This window comes from Netta rufina (assembly GCF_964035555.1).
Source record: "Netta rufina genome assembly, chromosome: 2".
NCBI lineage: Eukaryota > Metazoa > Chordata > Aves > Anseriformes > Anatidae > Netta > Netta rufina.
Window position 1 is genome coordinate 52,678,320 of NC_140124.1, and position 22,703 is coordinate 52,701,022.

General features: G+C 38.1%; 1 protein-coding gene across 1 annotated transcript in view; it reads right to left on the reverse strand.

Annotated features, from left to right (window-relative positions):
- The window catches only part of DTNBP1 (dystrobrevin binding protein 1), a 71,725-nt gene extending 50,561 nt beyond the window's left edge, over positions 1–21,164 (reverse strand). The window contains exons 1-6 of the mRNA XM_084282077.1: positions 21,029–21,164; positions 17,842–17,892; positions 15,159–15,209; positions 14,209–14,269; positions 10,641–10,773; positions 4,711–4,843 (exon numbers count right to left, since the gene is read on the reverse strand). Coding sequence (XP_084138203.1) covers positions 4,711–4,843; positions 10,641–10,773; positions 14,209–14,269; positions 15,159–15,209; positions 17,842–17,892; positions 21,029–21,084 — 485 coding nt within the window. The 5' untranslated portion in view covers positions 21,085–21,164. The remainder of the gene's footprint in view (positions 1–4,710; positions 4,844–10,640; positions 10,774–14,208; positions 14,270–15,158; positions 15,210–17,841; positions 17,893–21,028) is intronic.
- Between the last annotated feature and the right edge of the window lie 1,539 nt (positions 21,165–22,703).

Below are 22,703 nucleotides of genomic sequence, written 5' to 3' on the forward strand. Positions count from 1 at the left end.
AGATGTTTGCAATGTGAACTCTATTTGGCACAAAGTAATAGCCATATGATTAATGTCTAATGAAAACTAAATCCAGTCATCCACAGCATGACTACTGTGACAACTGTCCTGAAGATAAACTTTCAGCATCCATCCTTGTAAATTAATTATTTATGCTCCCACTTACATGAAGGTATAGCTGCTGAAACTCTAAACCTGCTGGAAGACCAATCAAGAAGAATATGGCAAGCAACCTTACTTTGATGAAAATGTTTATGAGAACTATGAAATGTAGCTAGAGTCTCAGAAATAATTCACAGTACATTTAATGCTCAAAGGAAAAATAAATATGTCTGAAACATATGCAACAATAATATATTTTCTACATATCAAAAATCCATTTGACAAATTAATATGTGAAGCTTAGAAATATTGTAAAGCTACAACTCCAATTTATCACTACCAGATGGGAGGCAGTCATCACTGAAGACAGAGTACTGTTCTAGCTTATTGCTTGGGGAACATCATGGGATCTAAACAAAGCCTGCACACATGCAAGTCTTCTTTTAGGCAACACGATTTTGTATATTGCAGGGTACACTACTACCCATTCCATCTTCTCTCTTCTGACCTTGGTAAAATAAAAATAATTTAGGTAAACGAGATCATTTATAATGATACTGCAGTAGGTATAGATAATATCTGAAATCAGCACACAGGAGAAAAGTAATCCTACCTTTTATTTTTTATTTTTTCATATTAGTGAGTAAATAACGAATAATTGTCCCAAGTATGAAGGAACTTTTCCAAAAGCAGGTTGGTCTGAATTGTCTGAAGAAGATTTTTGGATTTACTTTTTGAATGCTTATTTGGGCAGGCCTAATGTAAGACGTGTCAACTGCAACAATCCTTATGACCCCCTATGTTCAATCACAGTAGTAACTGATTAAGACATTTTCTCACATACGCATTTCTAATCTATACAACAAATTTCATACCCTCTTGAATGTGAAAGTGCATCAAACCTTCTCCTCCAGGAGCATAAAAACAAGACGTCATCAGCATGGAAATTCCTCAGACTGTCAGGCTCCTCGACTACTGTGTTAATTACCAAAGCAGAGGGTTACAATTTTTCTGATATCAAATATATCTTTAAAAATCAAAAAAGAAAATTTAGGTATAAATATACAGATTAAGAACATATTTTCTCTTTACGTAAAGCATTTCTTTAAATGTCACCAGAAAGGGAAAAAAAAAAAAATTAGTCCCACTGAGGTTTGCAGTATTGCTAAATATTCATCTGTTGAAATATACCCAAACAAGAAGAGACTCGGGACTTTAGATTTCTTTCATCGTTTTCCTTTTATGTCTGTTCTCAAAGCAGACAAGTAATGAAAACAAAGGATTCTTAAACTGGGAATCCGAAAAAAATTAAGATTCAGACAATTATGTTTAAAGTTAAATGCCATTATAAAATGTATTCATTCATTTCCAGTGACAAGGGACTCTTTACTTAAATGAAATACATTTGTACAAAATGCTACTGTTAGTCATCTCCTTTTAATTGATAAAATTTTTTGCTATTTTTCAAAAAGCAAACAAAACCACCCAAACCAACAGTGATCCATCTGACATGGATACAATTGGTACTAATAGCTTCATAGCTTCAGGACAGAATCATTTCAGCTCATACCATAAGCCTGCAATTTTGAGCATATAAAAATTAGCACAAAAGTGAGCTTCTGACACTGCTTCCTGAACGACACAGTGCACTGTCTTGGGAATGCAGGAAGTGCCGTAGGACACTGGAGGGATGCAAGGAGTTATCTGGAATCAGAAACTGTGCGTCCTCAGGAGGACAGCTAAGAGAAAAGAAGTAGAATTGTGCTTGAGAAAAGGACAGGAAACAAATGGCATGGTTTAATGCTAACGTGTGTGCAAATGACTGCAGCAAGACTAACCAGAGAAAGCAAAGGTGGAACCTGGACTCCATACAACAATAGTGGTGCCCTGATCTACTAATTTAAGAAACATAAAAGAGAATATTAATCAGCACACAGTAAATCAAGCAATTCCCTCCATCCCCAGCTCCAGCCTTTACAATACATAGTGGAAAACACCATGGATTGATGAATCTACGTTTAAACTAGTACTCAACACAAAGACAAAAGGGAAAAAATTGATCTGTTTTAACAGAAAGAAAGTTGCTCTACTTAACATAGAGACCTATTTCTGAAATTCAGTTCCCATAGTTACCATAAGCTGCATTTCAAAGGTTTAATGTTGACCTAAAGCACTTTTTCTCCATCGTTCATACAGAAAGATTTTTCAAAAGACTTCAAATACATGAGCTTCTAGCCTAATCTCTGACATAACTTTACAGTAAAATAAGTTTTTTGTTCCACTCTAAAAATAACCACAGTTTCCAAGAGTTTGTGTTCATCTCAGTTTTCATCCCTCTATGGTCAATGCACAGGAAATACATTCTTATACAAAACCATTTAATCCCTGAAAGTAAATTTCTGTGTTGGAGAGAGAGCATAGGCTCTGGAACCCCAAACTTGATTCTTTACTGTTACCACAGTAAAAACCCCAAGCACTAAAGAGAGCAGCAGCGAGCCTGAGTTCCAAACACATACAACAAATCACACTCACATTAAGTTAACTGGCTGTTCATTCTTCAAGTATCTACACTGGCAAGTGTCCTTCTAGTAATGAGTTGGCAGTTAATTTCTTACCTAAATAAATACTGTGGCAATGATCAACCAGAAATTACCTGCATTTTTCCTGTTTTGTCTAGATCTGACCAAAGGTAATCAGCTTACAATTATGTTCAGTAGCTTGCTTAGCATTCTATTTATAAAACTGATTAGATGCTAAGCAGAGCAGGCAGCAGTTTAATACTTTATTTTGATGCTGAAAGCAGAATCTGGGGGAAGGGAAGAGAGAGCGAGGAAGGAGGGGAGGGATTTAAGTGAGTGGGAGGACAAACCAAACTCAGAAAACTTCAGAAAGATTACAATGTTTTGAGGAGTATAAATCTACTGTTTTATGCACATTTAAAATTGTGTGTGTTAGTTGGTTAAACAGCACAGATTTAGAATTTTGAAAATATTACTAAGAAATATTTAATTATTTATATAAGTTAGAACAAGTGAAAATTGAGATGTTGCCTAGTGTTGGCTCTTCCTGGAGAGAGTGAAAATAGTGTTGTACAGACTTTGGAATGAGAAAATCCAGGTTGCAGGAAAATGACAAGCGCATTGATGTGGGCCTGAGATTCAGCTCCCTGAAAAGGGTATGAAAAACTGAAGGGCATGACATGAGTAGCTGCTGGACATGATGGATAGCACCATGAGGGATGGTTGCATTTCTCAGGTAGTTAAAGGGGAGTTACATCAAAAACAGCCAAACAGCCACACAGCCATAGACAACTGAAGGGGACCTTCAAGGTACTGGGAGATTTCTGGGAGGCAGAACTTGCAATCTTAAACAGTATGTAAGGTAACCATATCTGTAATACCACAGAGAGCCAAGATTCTTTCAATAATGGCAGCAGAAATAATATATTTGAGCAAAGGTGTAGCAAACCAAGACTGAGGGGGAAGAAGTTGTTAGGGCTGCGTTTTTCATTTGGGAGGAGACTGGAAGGGGAGAGAGAGAGAAGGATGGCAAAAAGGAAGATCAAGAAACAGGAAAATGGATATGGTATGCAAAATGCAACCAGTAGTGTCTGGCACAGTCCTGACCTTGATCAGAACTTCCTAATTAGGACCGTAAACCAAAACAGTTGTTCTGACCACACCACATGAGTCAAACCTGCTTCCACTGTGATGACAACCACGGAGAGAGACAGAGTGCTTCCCCTGGCTAGCAGAACACAGAGCTGGTCAGATCAAGCAACCTGCTTATTCCTACTTAAATGCCTGCTCCAGGTCGATCAGCAACTGCATCTACCCATGCATGTCTATCAAAAATCATCTGTGACAAATTGCTTCAGTTTAACTCTTCATTTCCTCATCTACATAACCAAATTATTACTACTTTTCTTCCCTCTACTACAATTATTTTTGGCGCTATCAGTAACAAACACAAGAAAGACAATAGTTACGTATTTTAAGCTCCTAACTTTTATCTCTTGCTACGTCATCTTTTATGTAAATGTGAAGTGTAAGAGTTGGAGGTTCTGTGGTTAACTTTTCACACAACTGGACTTCGATTCTTAGTAGTAATGCCCCATCTTTGCAAGTAAGGGAATGGCAGGAGAGCAATAACTACCATATAGAATAGAAGATGTTCGTAGGATAGGATAGGAAAATACAGTCACTAACTTTACAGGTTACAATACGTGGGAAAAAAAAAACACACACACACACAAAAAAAAAAAAAAAAACACAAAAAAAACACAAAAAAAAACACACAAAACAGTGCAAAAGATTAAAACAAACAAGAATTTATCAGTGCCTATTAACAATTGCCCTTACTCCAACTGTTTCTTTGATGATAATACAATACAACTTCATCTTCTCAATGTAGTGATAATTTCCAAATTATCTGTTTGTCACCAAGAGTTAGACCAACATTCGATTTATTACAAATTTGCAACTTCCTGTCAACAATTATCATTTCTTTAAAAAATTCTAAAAGGGGGATTGTATTGTATAAGAAAAAAAAATCTCAATAGGCTTATAGTTTATGCCAACCAATATTTATAGCAATTGTTTTATTTACCTTTTTGTTTTCTTGTAGTTTTCCAGCTGTAATGACTGCATGCATTTGTATCTTTCCAATTCACACTGTTTACATAGGTCTTCAAGACACAATAGATGATTCTCCATTTCCTCAAAGCTTGCCTCTAGACGGGCTATAAGAAATATTTACATGAACATCAAATTGTATCAATAGATGGACAAAACCCACCCAAACAGAAATGGGAATTCATAAAAGTAAATAAATGATTAACATGGTAATAATTGCACGTATATAAATGGCTCAGAACACATAAACACATTTCAAATCACAGAGGGGAGAGTGACAGCAGAGCCATGTTAAGCAAGATCTAACTGAGGCTCCCTTTGCAGCGAGAAGCGTATTTTCCCCAGCATCTTAGTCTCAAAGACTTATTGTCCATACTTAGTGAAATGAAGCATCCCAAATTCGTAATTTAATTTTGCTTGTCAGGCATGTTGCCATTTTACTACTACCTGCTTCGTACCAACCTGAGGAAGGAAGCTTTGCTGACCAAGACCAGTACTAATCTGAAATTATTCAAATGAAGTAAGGCATACTGGAAGAATTTTAACTCTTACAAAACCTTGCGAAAATATAAAATGCCAGCTTTGAAAATTTAATAATGAAGACACACCAACAGACAAATCTCTAGATGTAGCTATCCTACATAACCAAACACAAAAACCCTCTCCATCTCTTCTTTTAAGTTGAGATTCTAACAAACTAGTCACTCTAGGATACAGCTATGTGAACAGGGGGCTACTATCGACATTCTCGCCATACTGATTCCTTTACCAGAGGGAAGAAGAATTACATTTCCATGTTTACAAATGAAACAAGCAAAGAGTAGATGGGAGTTCTCAGTTCAGAGACACACGCTAATCCATTGTAATAGATAAACTTGATTGTCGATGCAAAGAACTACAGAGATGATGGAAAGAAGTAGCAGAAGAAGCTAAAGGAACTCTAGTTTTGGCAAATGGCCTGGTTTCATCTTTGCCTAACCAAGACAGAAGCAATCTCCATGAAGCAAGACAATAACTAATAAATTCAAGGCAGAAAAAAAGTGATTTATTGTGTTTTGGTTGCTCAAAAGAAGGAAACTGCAAGCTGAAGACATCAATGTAAAATCCCCAGTCCTGGTCTGGCTTTCCTACTTGGAGCCTATCTATCTTGGAGTGCACAAAATTTCAGCTTTCTTGGCCATTGCTCAACTAGAAATTGCTATCCTAGTGGTTCCCTCGATAACAGCAGAAGTTAAAGACTCTGTAAGCAAATTCCCTAGCATGCATATTCTTACGTTCAGCTGCAATTCAGCTTTTTTTTTTGCCCCTAAAAATCAAGTAAAAAAACCGCTCCACAGCAGTCAGAAAAGTAAACACATGACATAATCTATCATATCAGCACAGATTACTTGAAAAAAGGTTGTTAAAAATTAACATGGAAACAAGTTTGAGGAAAAATGTTTTCAGTTCTACCGATTACACTGTAGAACATGCATTGTTTACCACACACTCAACTTCCTCTCTCACAAAATCCAAATGTATTCAACAGGTAATATCATGACTGTTTTTATGATTGGTGGTCCCTTTTTGCTTAAAAAATGGACTTTTCTGAGTGCGTTAAAATCGAAATGGCTCTATTATGTTAACTTGCCTTTCAGAATGATTGCTCACTTATTAATTTGCAAAATTCACAAACACGGCAGGGTTCGAGATACTTTAGTAAGGTACTTATCAACGACTGTTTTTTCCACTTACAAAAAAAAAAAAAAAAGGAAAAAAAAATACTATTCTGTACTTGCTATTGAAATAATGTTAAAAGATAACAACAAAGAACAGGAAAATATAATGAAGAAAAGTGAATTCCAGAGGCCAACTGATTCTTAGCACTGGTATTTGAGCAGCCTCTAGTGGGAACTGCAGAAAACACAGCTTGTGCTCCTGAAGAAGAGGAACAACTTAAATTCTCCAGAAGAAAACAATCTTGTTTCACTGCAACACAGATTTCAGAATTTTTCTTTCTAAAATAAAAGCAAACGTACCTGTTTTCACACACACATACAAAGAATGTAGTTGCAGCAATGGCATTGGTTGTGACTTCATGTCTCTCCTTCCCGAATGAGACCTTATACATTGTGCACCAAAAGGAAGCTCCAAACAAAGCTATGTATTTAATCTATTTGGAACTTAAGCTATAATGGTTTGACAAGTTCTTATCAATATCCGCAGATACATAAGCTCACACTTTAAAAAAGGTATTTAGCAAAAACACTAAATTAAAAAAATTTACATTTCCAGTTTATTGCTTACAGTAGCACCTAGAATGCATCTGCCCCTGAAAGCCAGCTAATCTAAGGATATGTCCACGACTACTATGTTTTCTACCACTCAAAATTTCAATTTTACAAACCTAAAATTCTGTATATACCAAGATAGGCCCCAACCAGGACAAACCATCAATCATATTTTCACATGGGGCTGTAATTTAGACTGAGACAACAAAATAGGATTTAAGTTAATTTAGGATAGATTAGAGTTATGACAGTTTAGAAATCAAAACATTGAAGGTATAGAAGTCCTATGTATGCAGAATATTGAGCTCAAAGGATTTATACCTCACTTTTGACAGGAAGCTCATACTTCAAGATATCCTACAACCAGCTGATAAGGCACAAACCACCATTACACTCTGAAACAACGTGGTGGAGAAAAGCACTCCTCCTACCTTTTATCTTTTTAAAGAGGTGGGAAACAATTCATTGTACCAGCAATTTCATTCTTCCTAAAGTTTACTTAATTTAAATTTATCACATATATTTTAACTGAAACCTGTGTTACCTGTTGTTCTGTGGTAGTTCAAAAATTGTTAGAAAACCTAACTCACAACTGTATATCAGAAAATACCACAGTTTTCATTTTTTTCTACAATAATTTTAAATTTAACTTTCCTACACAGTTCTGGCCACTAAAACAGAAGCTACCAATCAGTATGAAAGCCATTTTTATAAAGTTTATTTATCTTCTGACTAAAAACCAAAAAGGGACAAAACAATAAGGATGGAAACAACTACATCAAAGAAATTCCCTTTACCTCTAGGTCAAACAGGGACATAACAGATCACTAAGCTTAAAATGAGCATATATATGTATATATGTATGCTCATGTACACACACACACAGAGGAAGAGCTCAATTCACCTGCAAGACTTAAAAAAAAAAAATAAAATAAAATAAATCTGTTAAAGATTAGAAAGGAACAGCTTTTATCTCTGTGAATATATCCCTAGCCTTATTTTCTTCCCACTCTCACAAGTCTAAATATTTTCACCCTACATGGGGTCTGTCATCTAGGTTCATGACCAGTCTTTCTGAAACCAATTTCAAGCTGATGTTTAACATTAGATGTTTAAGAGGGGAAAAAAAAATAAAAGAGTGAAAATTGGATTTGAATCTAGGTTTGTGTGCATTGATTTACTGAAATCAAAACAGACATTTGAGCAAATGCCCCCACTCAAGCATGAAGTATATTTTATATTAAGACAAACGTTCCAGATATTGACAAGCAGATATTTTCTACAACATCTCAAATAAAATTTGTCTTAAATGGTGATTCAAATGCTGGACTTTGAAAGGGCAATAACTGTTGATTTCACTTTTACAAGAGAGTAATTTTTTTCTTCAAGGCTTTCAACAACAGTTACAAGATCTCTTATGATATAATAAATTTATCAGACAAATCAAGACAGACTTTTTTATGGAAGTGAGGAATGACTGATAATATGAGTACCTAAGTAAAAGGTGTTTATAAATAAAGTGCTAATGAAAATGTGTCTTTTTATACACAGTAAAGGACAAAGAATCTGTACGTGACTCATGCTGATTTTAAGTAGGTCACCAAAAATGTTCATTTTCATTATCTGAAATTTCTGTTAGCGAAAGCTGCCAGGGTTCCCTGTCGACTTTCAAAATTAAAGCATTAACAGATTTGTTAGAGGCATAGCATGCTGCAACACTGAACTACTATTAATTTCCTGAAATGATGAAAATTAGCCAAATGACATCTTGGATGCACAACCCAGCATATAGCAATTTATAGTTCTATATTCACTTTTTTTTTTTTTTTAACAGAACATTTCACTCGCATTCAAATTTCAGTCACAGTATTAATCACCTCTTGGAAAAGTGAACGCAGCTTATGTTTAGAAAGAACAGATATCTCAGTTATAAAAGAATAAAAACAGTAAGCAGAATATCACAGTAAACTTCTGCTGAATCACTTCCAGAACTGTAGATGTTGAATTTGATATAAATTATACCTTTCTCTTCAGACAGACTCTGTAAGACTTATCAGAAACAAACACACACACAAAACAAAATGAAACAAACAAACCAAAACAAAACAAAAACAAAAACAAAAACACAATCTCAGTGGTTAGAAAAGAACTAATAAAAAACAGTAGGTGAATTACTTGAAATCTGACCCCTGCAGTGAGGCTAGAAAGATTTGGTTCAAATCTCACAAACTTAGCAGCGTATCTCAAAATTAGCTTCCCAGAGCAAACTGCTTAATATTTCCCTAACCACTCTTTGCATAAAATCAAAAATATTCCAGAGTCATGGAGACTCCTCCAACTAATTTTGCAGTCAGGGTGAGATTAATTTTGGTTCATAAACCCATAGTATTAGGAATGGGAAGGTAAACCTAATTCATCAAAATTTATAGCATTTGCAGTTATGAACTATAAAGACAATTCCATTAGGTTTTATTATATTGCTTATCTTTGGCCTACCAGTGGACTGCATCACTTTATGCACGATGATATTAAAATCAGTAGTTAAATACATCAGTATTTCAACTGATATTTCATGAGAAAATAAGTGAGCTTTTCAAAATGCCAACAGAAATGCTTACCACACATAATAAAGCCTTACTAAATCACATGATATACAGTAATACATGAAAATACCTTCCATGGTTCAAAAAGAAATAGAAAGCTATTACTAGTCTACTTAGGAACAAAAACTCATCTGTTTAAAAACTTTAAATTGATGCAACTTGAACAGATTTTCATGGAGATAGTAAGAGGCCTACTGATGACAGAAAGGCTTCCTAATTGTTAAACATCACATCCTTGTTTCAAGGCACAGTAACACTGCAGCTTTTCAGAGACTAAGAGGCCAGAATATTTTTTCCTAATTTAATTTTCAACACTGGATCAACTGTTTTGTATGAGATGTTTCCAGAAGTAGTCCACTAGAGCACTGATCTTCTCATCTTTTAAGTTAAATTGACAGGTTAACATTTGATAGAAATATAAAAAAATTGGAACCCATCTGTAGTGCCTGACAACACATCTAACAAACATGATGTATTTGGTAACCTCAGAAACTAGCACTGCTAGTTTCACCTATGAGAAAGCCAAGTTATTCCTGTATACTAAGTTAAAGTATGGGAGCAAGCTTTGGAACCAACAATTACTTTCAACATGTTTCTGCCTTGGAAATGTCCCAAGCCAGGTACATTTCTTGCCCCACAGAACAAATAATGATTTAAAAGAAATTATTAAATTAAACTACACTGACTGAAGAGAAGCAACTACATACATGACTGTTAACATTACTTACATAAAGAATTTAAGACTTCAGTAAGAATAATTTTCAGCGGTTTACACCAGGACATGAAGTTACCATACACTTTTTTCCCCCCCAAAACAGTGACAGATACAACATTTTAGCTCCTGGGAAAGCAACCACGACTAATTTTTCTCCTTTACAAAACCAGTTAGTTTAAGAACTAATGTTTTATAACAAAAAAGGATGTGTTTGGGAAGCAAAATGAAATTTTATAATTACAAAGTTCACAACATCTGAACTTCAGTCTAAGCCTGTTTATTGACTTGAACACTTGCTATGTCTATAAAGCCTTACCTAGGCTTGCTGTAAGGCATTCTAGATCCGCTAAAAACCCAGGTATTTGTTGGAGCTGGTCCTGTAGTTCCACCAAACTGTTCCTTTTCTTCTCCCAGTGTGCAGAAAGCATCACAACTTCACTGTCCACCAGCTGAAACAAACAGGTTCTTGACTTTACTTGCAAGTTTATATACCTTCTTATGAGCATCTCAACCAATTTTTAGAATTCATGCATAAGGTCAATACAATAACATGATATCACTACAGCTTACATACTTCCCAACTAAACATTCAATACACTCAAGAAGGCATCCCACAGTATGAAAAATGCATATAAAAATGCATCCATCAAAACAACATAGATTTTCTTAGTACACTAATTACACTAAAACAGGACATTTTATGAATTTTCTTAACTGTAATGACATACAGCTGGAATTTTGACAGCAGGGTTGCACTGGTATACAGTAACAACATTACAGTGCTGTAATGTAAGGCTTGCCTAAGTTGGTAACTTAGTTTAATGTTGCTACTCATGCCAATTTAATCAATAAAGTCAGATGAAATTGACATGTCAATAAAACCTGTCACCATTTTCTCACCTACTGCCACTCCAAAAACCAGAACAGTTGATTTAGAAAAAGCACCAGTTTCAGAACAATTTTCATTATCAGAACTTACAAATCTGTGACACACTATCATAAGATCAAAATCAAACGAGAATACTAATACAGCTGTCCATCTCAACAAGAAAATTGAAGATTCTGCACATTCAAAATACTCCAGATAATGAAATGAATTGAATGACATTTAAAAATAAGTTATCTTTACATCAGTCTTACTGCTTTTGTTATAAATTTAATTGCACTAGCTGCAAATCTTTCTGAATATACTTTTATGCTAGCACAATTTCTGTTGTTCTTGTTTGATTCTTCCTAACACTCATTATACAATAGTGTTATAATATGAGGAGGACACACCATTTAAAAGTTTTATTTTACATAGGTCAGATTCTACAAAACATGGCCAGATCAAGAGAACTTAGGTAACACAGACGTTTCCCTTATATATGATAATCAAGATGATTCAATTAGTTTCCCTGTTCTTAGTTCCATTACTACTTCTTCTGTATCTGCATTCTGAATGTTTCAGTTTTCATAGAATTTAGTTGCAAAAATGGAAAATGTTAGAACAATGGGTAAAGGAAGTTCTTAAGCATTTATAATTCTATCCACTTCAGACAGATTCTTTCAGAATGACAACTTCCATTTCCAAATCCCTCCAACTCCCCATCTCTGTCAAAAAGCCATCCTGTTTTACCAGACAAGGCTTGAAACCTTATTCCAAAGCCCAGTGAGTAATGAAACATTTCAGAACACCGACACCCTTTTTTAAAGCCAGAACTATTTTTGAGAACGAAATAACGGTATGAGTCAAACATTAAGGCAAACAACAACAAAATACATCATGAGATGAGGACAAACACCAGAACATTTCAGCCTAGAGAAAATTACATGCAACTAAGATTACAAGCATCTAAAACCAGTATTTTTAGGATAATTTTGTAGATAGAACTGGTAGTTAACATCTACAACATGGTAAAGCTGTAGGCAGCAATTAAAGCTTGAAATATTCAAGTTCCTTTTTCTACTCAAGGTTTATAAGCAACTAGTGCTCTTATTTATCTACTACTGGCCACTACCAGAAACAGGATACTGGACAAGTGGAACTTTAGGCCTCATCTGGTACAATCAATCCCTTGTGCTTACACAATTCTGATTACATTGAGCCCTGTATTTTCTGCTTTCATAAAAGCATATTTTGGATTCTCCCAAAACAAAATATTTGCACTACATGGAAAATTTTGGAGTCTCTTTGAAAGTTTTTCATTCTAATTTTCCCAAGCAGCCATAACACACAAGATTAAGGTTATCTTGGCATAATATACCTGAAATCTCACGTTGTTTTTAGAATTACATTTTTAAAAGCAGACTATTGCAAGTATTGCAGAATTTTAAGAAACTCATTTAAGGGGTCTTCTAAAAATAATCATGAGTAGTAAAACACACAAAGCTGGCAGAGAGAACTGCATCTCTAGTAACTGAAACTTTTCACTACAACTGGTGGAAAAAAGTGATGGAAATACTATCAGGCAAGAGAAAGAAAAATATAAGATAACCTTCCTTACCATATAATACAGCATTTCAAAAATATTAAGCAGTGTGATTTTATATACATTGGAAAAAGCTAGGGAGAAAACTACTATGGAAACCAGAAGAGTCAGGAAGGATGTGGCCAGGCAAAGTTAAGGTTTCAGGCAGGACAGTGACCCCCTCAGTTCAGCACTGCTCTGCATCACAGCTATGCAGCAGACACCGCTAGCCCTGTTAGACACAGTTAGACCTGGTACTAACCACCAGCACGCCTCAACCCCAAAGATATTCTGTACTCCCCAGCCCTCCCAGCACTTCTAAAGAGTTACAGTGTTAACATGCAACACCATTTTTGCAACTGTTTACATTATATCACATTATTTATTGTTTGAATTATCACTGAAGTTACATTGTTTACATTGCCATTTATTCTAGATCTCTTAAGTAGACTCAAAATAATATCCCCAGCTAACTTAAAATATGTCAGATAATGGCAGCAGAGTGCAAAAACTGGCCATCTGAACCTCTGGATGTGTTTTATTTTTACATTTCTTGTCACACTCCGACAAAGTAATATTTCTCAGTCATTCTGTAACCTGATATACCCCAGAAAAAAAGTGAGCTCATGTAATTAATTTTTGCTTAAGCTCAAGTAGTGATTTTAACTGTCTGAACACCGGATAGAAGACAAGAACTTCTGTGTGTCAATATATCAGTTAAAAATTACTTTAACAGAACTAGGAAATGATCATACTCAATGCTTGTAGCAACAGGAGTCTCAGAAAGTAAACAGCAGAGTGAACTTCAGACAATTCTTGTCAGATGATGCCTTGTAAGAAACATGATCACAGATCTTTTTTTACAACAGGCATATTTAGTACATCAGGAACAGTAATTGTTGCTGACTAGCAATAAATCTCAAAAGGGTATTAAAAAATAGGAACTGGGCACTGTGATCCATTCCATCTGCTGCCAGTCAAATAGCATCTTAAAATCCCAGTAAACCATTGCAGCTTAACATTGTTCTGAAGCTGCAACAGAGAGCGTTACTTTTCCATAATACTGGTTGTACTGCACCCAGCTGGGATGGAGTTAACCTTCTTCATAACACATATGGTGCTGTGTCTTGGATTTGTGACTAGAACCGTGTTCATAACACATCAGTGTTTTGAATACTGCTGAAAAGTGCTTTCACAGTGTCAAGGCTTTCATTTTCCCCCACTTATGAACTCCACCCCTACAGTGATAAAGCTCAGGGCAGGCACGAAATTGGGAGAGGACACTGCCAGAACAGCTGACCACTAGCCAAAGGTACATGCGGGTGCCCAGCCGGTGACCAGAATGAGCCTAATACATTGTTACTAAAAATTTAAGTTTAAAATTATTTACACATTTTAAAGCATTTTAAGTGTAGCATTGTTATTTTTTCTTACCTCTCCAGCTTTTGCACAATCCTTAGCTCCTTTGTGAAGGGCAGCCCAAGCATCTTCATATCTGAAGAGAAGAAAAATGATTTACTTTTTTGATGCATTCTCCTTATAAATAAGGAGGATTTCATGGATGCCTGTGGGTTTATGTTTACAGAGATTACAAAAATACAGTTTTAAAAACTGTCTAATTGTATTGGAAGAACAGTAAATGCAAGAAAGAAATACACAGTAAGAAATAATATCTTTCAAAGAAATGATCCATCTTTTTTTAGCACACATTAAGAGCTCATTGGACCCAGACTTAGATTTAAGACTACACACAAAGATGCTTACAGCACTACCTGGAACCCAATTCCATTAAGAAAAAAAAGAAAAAGAAAGACAAGACTGCATCACCAGTCATGTCCATTATCTGTCCTGTCCGTCTGTCACCCTGCCCCCAAAAAAATGAGAACAGCCTTTTTTGTTTTGAAGATACAAACCCAGAGGAAATTTATAATGCAGAAAAATTCTCACACTCAGAAAAAATGTGATGAAATAGACATGGAAAACAATTTCTTCTCATGGCTATGACAGGCATACTGTCTATATTTCTATTATAACAGCAGTAACTCATCAAATGTGTAAAAGTTGCAAAGTGTCAAAATAAAACCACATGCTGGGTCTCAATGCTGCTCTCCTTCTCCCTGTGCATTAGACCTAGAACTGAAGTTATCTTTCAAATTCTCCTTTTCCTATAGAACGCCTGAGTCACCAACATCACAGTACTTAAGAATGGGGCAAGCTTTAAATACATTTATCGTTTCCCAGCAAGCCCTGCTCTACTCACTGCAAAGCATCCAAACATGAATAGCAATATGAACACATGCATTTTCTTCTCATTTTCTTGACCTAGCAAAGTTATTGCTGAAACATCAGGAAGCAGACACCAACAAAGAAATAGAAGGTCATACCTGCTCAGTAATTCCAGTCCAGGAGAAAACTCTGGCAAATCTTGAGCAGTTCTGTAAGCAAATTGTAAACATACAAACATTATTAATGAACAGAAGGCTGTTATACACTATCTATGCATACATACATATGTATGCTGAGATACATATATTCCTGTGCTCAGATATGCTGAGCACAGGAATGTTCCCGAGTGTTTGCTTTCACATTTTGTCATTTCAAGTTTAAAGTGCATTACAGGGTATGTTACAAGAACATTCCAAAGCTAGTTTTTTTCCTCCTTCATTATTTTATTGTAGCCTACTCTTAACTGTTTTTGACTATGCCCACTAAAAACAACTTACATGAGACAATTTATTGTATACATAAATACTACAAAATTAAAAGCCAGGGGAAAATTCATAGAAATCAGTGAGGTGAAAATGGACTTCACAATGAGTCTCTAGTTTAACCTCTTGCTCAAAGCAGGACCAGCTGTGGAATCAGATCAGCTTGCTCAGGGCTTTGTCCGGTTGGAACTTGAAAACCTCTGAAGATAGAAACTTCACAGCCTCTGAAAGCAGCCTGTTCCCCTGCTTAACTGTCCTTGGTGTGTGTGTGTGTGGGGAAACACTTTTCCTTATAGCATTTTCTTGTCTGAACCTCTCTGTTTCCTTTACACCTATTGCCTTTCGTCACCCCATCACATAGCACTGTGTGGTGGGATGACAGCCTAGCACTGCCTGCCTCACCTTGATAACCTGCACACAGGTACTGGCAGGCTGCTGCTAGGTCTCCCCAAAGCCAACTCGTCTCCAGGCTCCCCTCATAAAATAGCAAGACTGCAGCCCCAGCATCCCAGTGGCCCTCAGATGAACTGGCTCCAGATTATCAATGTCTTATGTTAGCCCAAAACTGTACACAATAACTCGCTGTGATATAATGAGTGCTGAGCCAGTGGGATAGCCATTCTCCTCAGTCCTGCTGCATGTGGCCTTCCTTGCTGCCAGGCACATTCCTGGCTCACTTTCAGCTTGATTTCTGCCAAAACCCCCAGGGTCTTCACAGCAAAGCTATTTCCCAGCCCCAGTCCATAGTGTTGCAGAGGATTCTTTCTTCACAGTCAGAGACTTCAGACTTGTATGGGCTGAATTTCATGAAATTTCTTGAAACCTCATGGCCCATATGGCCCTGTGAACTTTCATGGGCTGAGTTCCCCAATTTGATTTTCATTCATTCCTGGTCAATTTCTTTCTTGAATCCTCTAACTAAGCAGAGGGACTGGGAGACCTTGTTTGCAAGGACTAAAGCAAAGTCATCACCTATCTCAATTTCATTTCAGCATCCACCTCATTTATCAACTGTCTCATATTTATTGCATTCAGCCTTTTATTACCAATGCAGGGGTAGAAGCTCTTCTTGTCCTCAGGCTTTCCTAAAGCTATCCCTGCATGCCAAAGATATCGAAAGGGAATCGAAAATTTATCCCTGACCCCCTTCAGAACTCTTCTTGACTGCTGCATCATTTTTACAGCAGATACAGAGGAAGTTAAAGCCCCCCAGAAGAACGGGGGTTTAATGCTAGTGAAACTTCCTTGAATTGTTTAGAGAAGACACCATCCACTTCCTGTCCCTGGTCAGATTGTCAGCAGCAAGCTGCCACCACAACATCACCCTTAGTGGCCTCTCCTCTGATGCTGCTCCACAAGCTCTCAGCTATATGCTTATAACCAAGCTAAGCTGTACCTGTTCCAGAACTTTAACAGCAAAGCAGAAGTAGAAGTCATCCTGGCATTCCCCAATTCGTGAGGATCTATTTGGGTTGCCCGGTGCTTTTCTCAAAAAGGGATTAAGATTCACAATACACCAGATGAACCAAAATATTATGGACTGGAAATATACAGAGAAGGCAGTTGCCTAAAATAGTTTTATTCAAATAGTCATCCGTTTTTAGTTTAGCTTCAGTGTCTTGTCAACACAACCAGCTTTCCGTTGTAAAAATCTTTACACTCTCCAAACATCAAGCTTCAGAACTTTACACAGTTTATTTCAGATGCCTTATTTTTTGTTTAAAGCCTGTCTTAAAATTAATTTGTGTCTACATGCTTTTTTAGTGAGAACATGCTTTACACTAAAGCACATCTGAGCTTATTTGAAGAAGCAACACTGATGTCCTTTACAGACATTAAGTGGTCTTTCCCTATAGTTCACACAGATTGAAACAACATACTAGTGCAGAAGATAAAAAACCATGATTTTTAAAAGCTCTTTCAATAGAGATGAGCACAGATAATTTTAGTAGTATGTTATACATATATTTTTTACAATAAAAAGGCTCACTTTTGTTCTTACACCGAAAAACAATTACAAACAATTTTAGTATACAAGATTCACAGATGGTTAAAACAATACATTTTGGTGTATTACAGTCTGAATCTTGTGTGAAGTACTACAATAAAGTTGGCTATTCACATATTTCAATAGACATTTATAAATTGTATGATAACCATCACAAATTATTTACGCATACCAAAAATCTATTAAGCCACATATTTCATCAATATTAAGGTTAAGCTTTTCTATCATCAAAAGAACATTCTGTAAAATTCTATGGAGATATTTTTGTAACCTGAATATGAGCCTTTTTTACATTTGCCTTTAACACCACTATCCTAAATCAATGCTATACATTAAGGTGTATGGAACTACCTCTGCCTGCTTTTTTTTGCTTCTCTTGATTTGTCGCCCAACGTCTTCAACCTGTAAATCAAAACACAAAGCTGTCAGACGTTTCCAACAAAGAACAACTTGTCTGAATGTGTAACATGTTAATTCCAGTCTATTATAGTTATTTTTATTTCAGCTTATTTCAGACATAAATCAAATTTCACTTGATTTTATGGAAACTGTCACAGAAAATTATTTTCACTTCTTCTAAACTGTAAGATTTTTCTATAAGTGCATTGAGCAACTGGGACGAACATTTTAATGACAGCTATATATCCAAGCCATCCAGCTTTCAATACTGCTTCCTTAAAAGACAGGTATGAAAGATCTGCATACAAATAGCCAGTTCAATCCTGAAGAACATCCTTTGTAGGGCACGTGTGCCAAGGAAGAGCATGACAGTAATACAGACATATTTGCACCCACTTGCTGTAAGTCTGCCAACATAAGACTAGCACGAGCACAACTTTTCACCTGCCAGCTATCAAAGTCTCCAGCAGCATTGTAACAGTGCACTGCTAACTGAGCAAACCCGAGGTGTACGGGTATCTCATTTCTTTAAAACCCATTTTGTTGTTTGTCTGTTTTTAACAACAACAACAACCAACTCACAAGCAAATGAGAAAGCAAAAAAACCCAACTCCTCTACTACCCCCACCCGGCTTTTTGAAACTTTTTTCCAGTCAACCTGTATGTGCTAGTCAGGTTGGCACGGAAGAGTGTGAACCAAAACCTCCTGCTCTTTCTCTGCCCATCAAGGTGATGGTTGTCCTCAGCCTGTATGTCCTTCAGCAACCCAGCTGCGTGGGATAACAAGGGTTAGGAAGAAATAAAGAACTGAAGGATGTGTGCTAAGTAATCCTCAGTCACCCAGTGACTGAGAAGCAGCCCTGATACAAAGATAACCAGGCTGCTTCTAGGGTGAGCCCAACCACTCCCTGTCCCCCATTTTCACTATCACCAGCTTCCAGGAACTCTAAAATGAAACCTCCGAAGTCTACAGCAACATAGGTGGCAGGCAAATTGAGAAAAGACATACTAAGGCTGGTCTCCACTCCCTGTTAGAGAACTGTTCTTAATAGTCAGCCAAGTAGCAACAACCACAGCACAGTGAGGAACGCACTGCAATTCGCTCTTCTCTTCTGTTCCCCAGTATGCACTCCTGCCAGTAACAGCAGCACTCCTCTGCATATAGGGATCGAAGGAAACGCTGGGTCACAAGCACCAGTTCTTTTACCAGGCTGTCTGTCACGTAGTCAGAAGTAATGGTTAAAAGAGGCATCACTAGGCTTCACAATATTGGCTTCCTTTCAGCAGTGTTCTCTGTACAAAGTAGAGGCAGCATGAACCACATCACTGAAGCCGGCCGAAGCACACAAATTACTGCCTGAGCACAAAGATAGCTTGCTTCTTTCCCCCCCCCCCCCCTTCTCCTGCAAGAGACTGCTTGCAGGTAAATGGGTCAAAATCTAGGCACCTCACTCACAGGAGACACAGAAGCAGACAGGAGGCACATCTGAGCAGGGGAAAGGAGAACACATTTCTCTGTACACAGAAGTGGCTAACAACCTCAAAGTGTTCTTTCTACATGACCCCAGATACAATCTTTTTCAGCTGTAAGTGGGTGCTCCCTTATGCCTTTGGAAGAGATGCTCTCTCCTTAGAAGCCTTGGAAAAGCTTCTCCCTCCCAATGTTAGAAGCAATCCAACTGTTCATTTTGCAGTCGTTCATGTGTAGTTAACAACGCTTCTACTACTGCTTTGGTGGGGGTAGAGAAAAGGATAATCCAAAACACTGGCACTGAGGTTGCATTATCTCGGAAGGGAAAGGAAAGGCAAAACAGGACTATTCATGTTCTGACCTGATGTGAAGGGGACAGTACGGGAAAAGGAGTAAGCACTCCACAACCTTTGTTACCACTGCTTCAAGATACACATTCTAAATGGCAACAATGAATTACACTGCAAAGGAAAAAAGGTTAAAGGGACACCCCAAGGAGGACACATTAATGGAGCTCCTGAAACAGAAAGATGCAAACAATAAAAACTTTAAAAACAGAACAAAATACAAGGAAGAGGGGAAATTAGAGACTACATGAAAACCTACTGACTCCCCAGCAACAACAGCGGTTATGTTGACAAAGTGAAGTGACCATCACACCCAGGCCTTTCTGTTTACCCTGTTTCATCACATTAAAGACACCATTTCCAAAAGAATCTTACACTGTACTGAGGCATCCAACACAACAAGAGCTCTAAAAACAAAAAAAAAAAGCAAAACAGAAATATAGCACTAAAGCAATGCCTTGGTCTGTACTCTTACAATTTCATGTTTGTTTTGGTAAGATAGATACACCAGCAACTTGTGTGGTTGATTGGTAGTTACTGTATCAGTTTCTTCAGTCCACTGTAAACTGCTACAAATAAATCATTATAAAGTACGTAGGTTTTTGGAGTTCAGAGATGTCTCTGACTATAGATAAATGTTTACCATGGAGATATTATCAGGCAGCCTCAACACAGCCAGAGGCCAGGCAGCTCTCAAAAGCAATCGATTACAACACGATGCTCTCCTGGGGCTCGTTAGGAGCCCGGAGCTTCGCAGCACAGGCGTGACCTTGCTCCCCTGCCATCCTCTGACTTCCAGTAACACTCCCTGGGACCACCTGCTGGTGCTAAATATAGCATTGATCCAGTGTGCATATTAAAAAAAATAGAGCTTGTGGGGCGGCGTAGCAAGAATATCTTTGTACTGTGGAGTGGGGCAGTGTAGGAAGAGTATTTTTGGAGTGGGGCAGTGTAGGCAGAGTATCTCTGTAGTGTCAGCAAGGAGCTGCTCCTTCCGCTCATCCTGCGCTCCCCTCCTTCACGTGATGGCAACTCTCTCATCCTCCAGGGCACAGAGAAGCTTTTCAGGCAGCAAAGGGCGAAATCACACGGATCCACGCAACCTCGCGGCTCAGGCACTTCGTCACCGAGCCCAGCGCCTCCATCGGCCCCGCTCACGCCCTGCCCACCCTCCCCAAAGCGCAGCCTCTCCCTCCCCACACCCAGCGCCGCAGCCGCCGGTCCCCTCCTCTTCCTCCCTCCCGGTCACCTGCTTCCCCCTCACCCCGGCCGGGCTGCGGGTCCCGCCACCTCCCCCCCAGGGACACGGGGTGCCACCCACCCCGAGGTGAAGTCCTGCTGGACGCTCAGCAGCCGCTCCCGCAGCGTCTCCAACATCGTCCCGGCCTCCTCCTCCTCCTCCGGTGGCGGCGGCGGGCGGAGCTCCCCCCTCCGCCCTCACCCTCGGCCCGCGGCCGGGGCGGAGTCGGGGGCGGTGTGAGGCGGCATCCGGGAAGGGCCGCCCCCTCCGCCCCAACATGGCGGCGGCGCAGCCCTGCCACAGTGACCTGGTGGCTTCACCCTCAGCCCTGTCCCCTCCGCTCTGATATGGTGGCGGCTGGCTCCTGCTTTGTGTTCCTGGCACGCTGAAAAGCCGGGCCCAGCTGTATCTAGAGCCCGCCAAGCTCTGGGAGGAGGGTTTAGATCCCTGAAGTTTGTGCGAGGGGTGTCCTAAAAAATCAGGCGGTTCCTGCTCGCCACCACCTCGATGGATTTGGCCTCAGTGGGCACTGTGTATGAGCGAGCTCAAGAGAATCGTCCTTCCTAATAAAGCCTTAAAAGTGTTTTCATTAAGCTTCTCAATACTATCTTATCAAGCAATACCTGTTTTCAGATATTTAGGAGTCTGGGGTCAACTTAGGTGGAACCAGACCTTTTCATAACAATCAGCTACTCTTTCCTCTTACTAGAGGACACCACCTCATCTACAGTCACTATAACATAAAGATTGTCCCCCCCACTGGATGTTTTCAGTTAGTATTTGAGGAACATGGACCCAGGATTTAGATGGATCTGTGAATTCTGAAGTTTCCATTTAAATGAGACTCCAATATTTAAATAAGAATAAAAACAACTGGGGGCTGAAAGTAGAAAAAAAATATGTATTTAACCTATTCAATTTTAGCTAAAAGTCCAAAAATGCTAAGGAAAGTGGAGAGCACTGAAATCATTGCTTACAAAGAGAATGTACGCGGAGGGAGGCTGTTGTGCGAGTCATTACATACTGTAAAAATTATAATGGTTTTAGGTACATCCACTCAACTGGAAAATTAACACTATAATTGCATTCACCCCCTACCTGTGTACTGTTAGAAGAATGAGATCTGTAGATTGTTTCTGAAGGGGCCTGTTGAAAAGCAATGTTGCTCTGTGGCCTTAATACAAGAGGTAAATGCTTGCTAAGCGAAGAATGACTGGGTTGGTCATTATGAGCACCGAAATTTTGTAGCTCATCTTGAGGTCAGAAAGACTTGCTTTCATGGCAGGCTGCATATAAAGATCTGTAAAAAAGCATATGACGTGTATACACTATTTTTCTCTTGCTTAGGCTGACAATGTTTGAAAGTATAGACTTTCCATTTCATGGATAGTTAGTTCTCCAGAGTAAGAGGAGTAGGGCTTGAATCAGCAAGTTTGATGTATTCACAGACATAAATTACAAATGCTGACAAAAGCTCTGCAATCTGGCCCTAGGTAATATAAAATTTATGGTAATTTAAGTTTTCAGAGAAGAGGGGTTTAAACCTTTCATTGTTCACCCTTTATTTGAGAAGACATTCATTTCTTCTGTCTTGTATATTTTTGTATATTTTCAAATTTTTTTTTTATTTTTTTTTTTTTTTGTCAGCAGTAGCTCTAATAATTCACAGTGAGTAAATATCTCTAGACTCCTATGCTTCTTTTTCAGTTAAAAAGAAACTATGTGAAGACTGCTGTCCTTGCACAATTTCATTGCC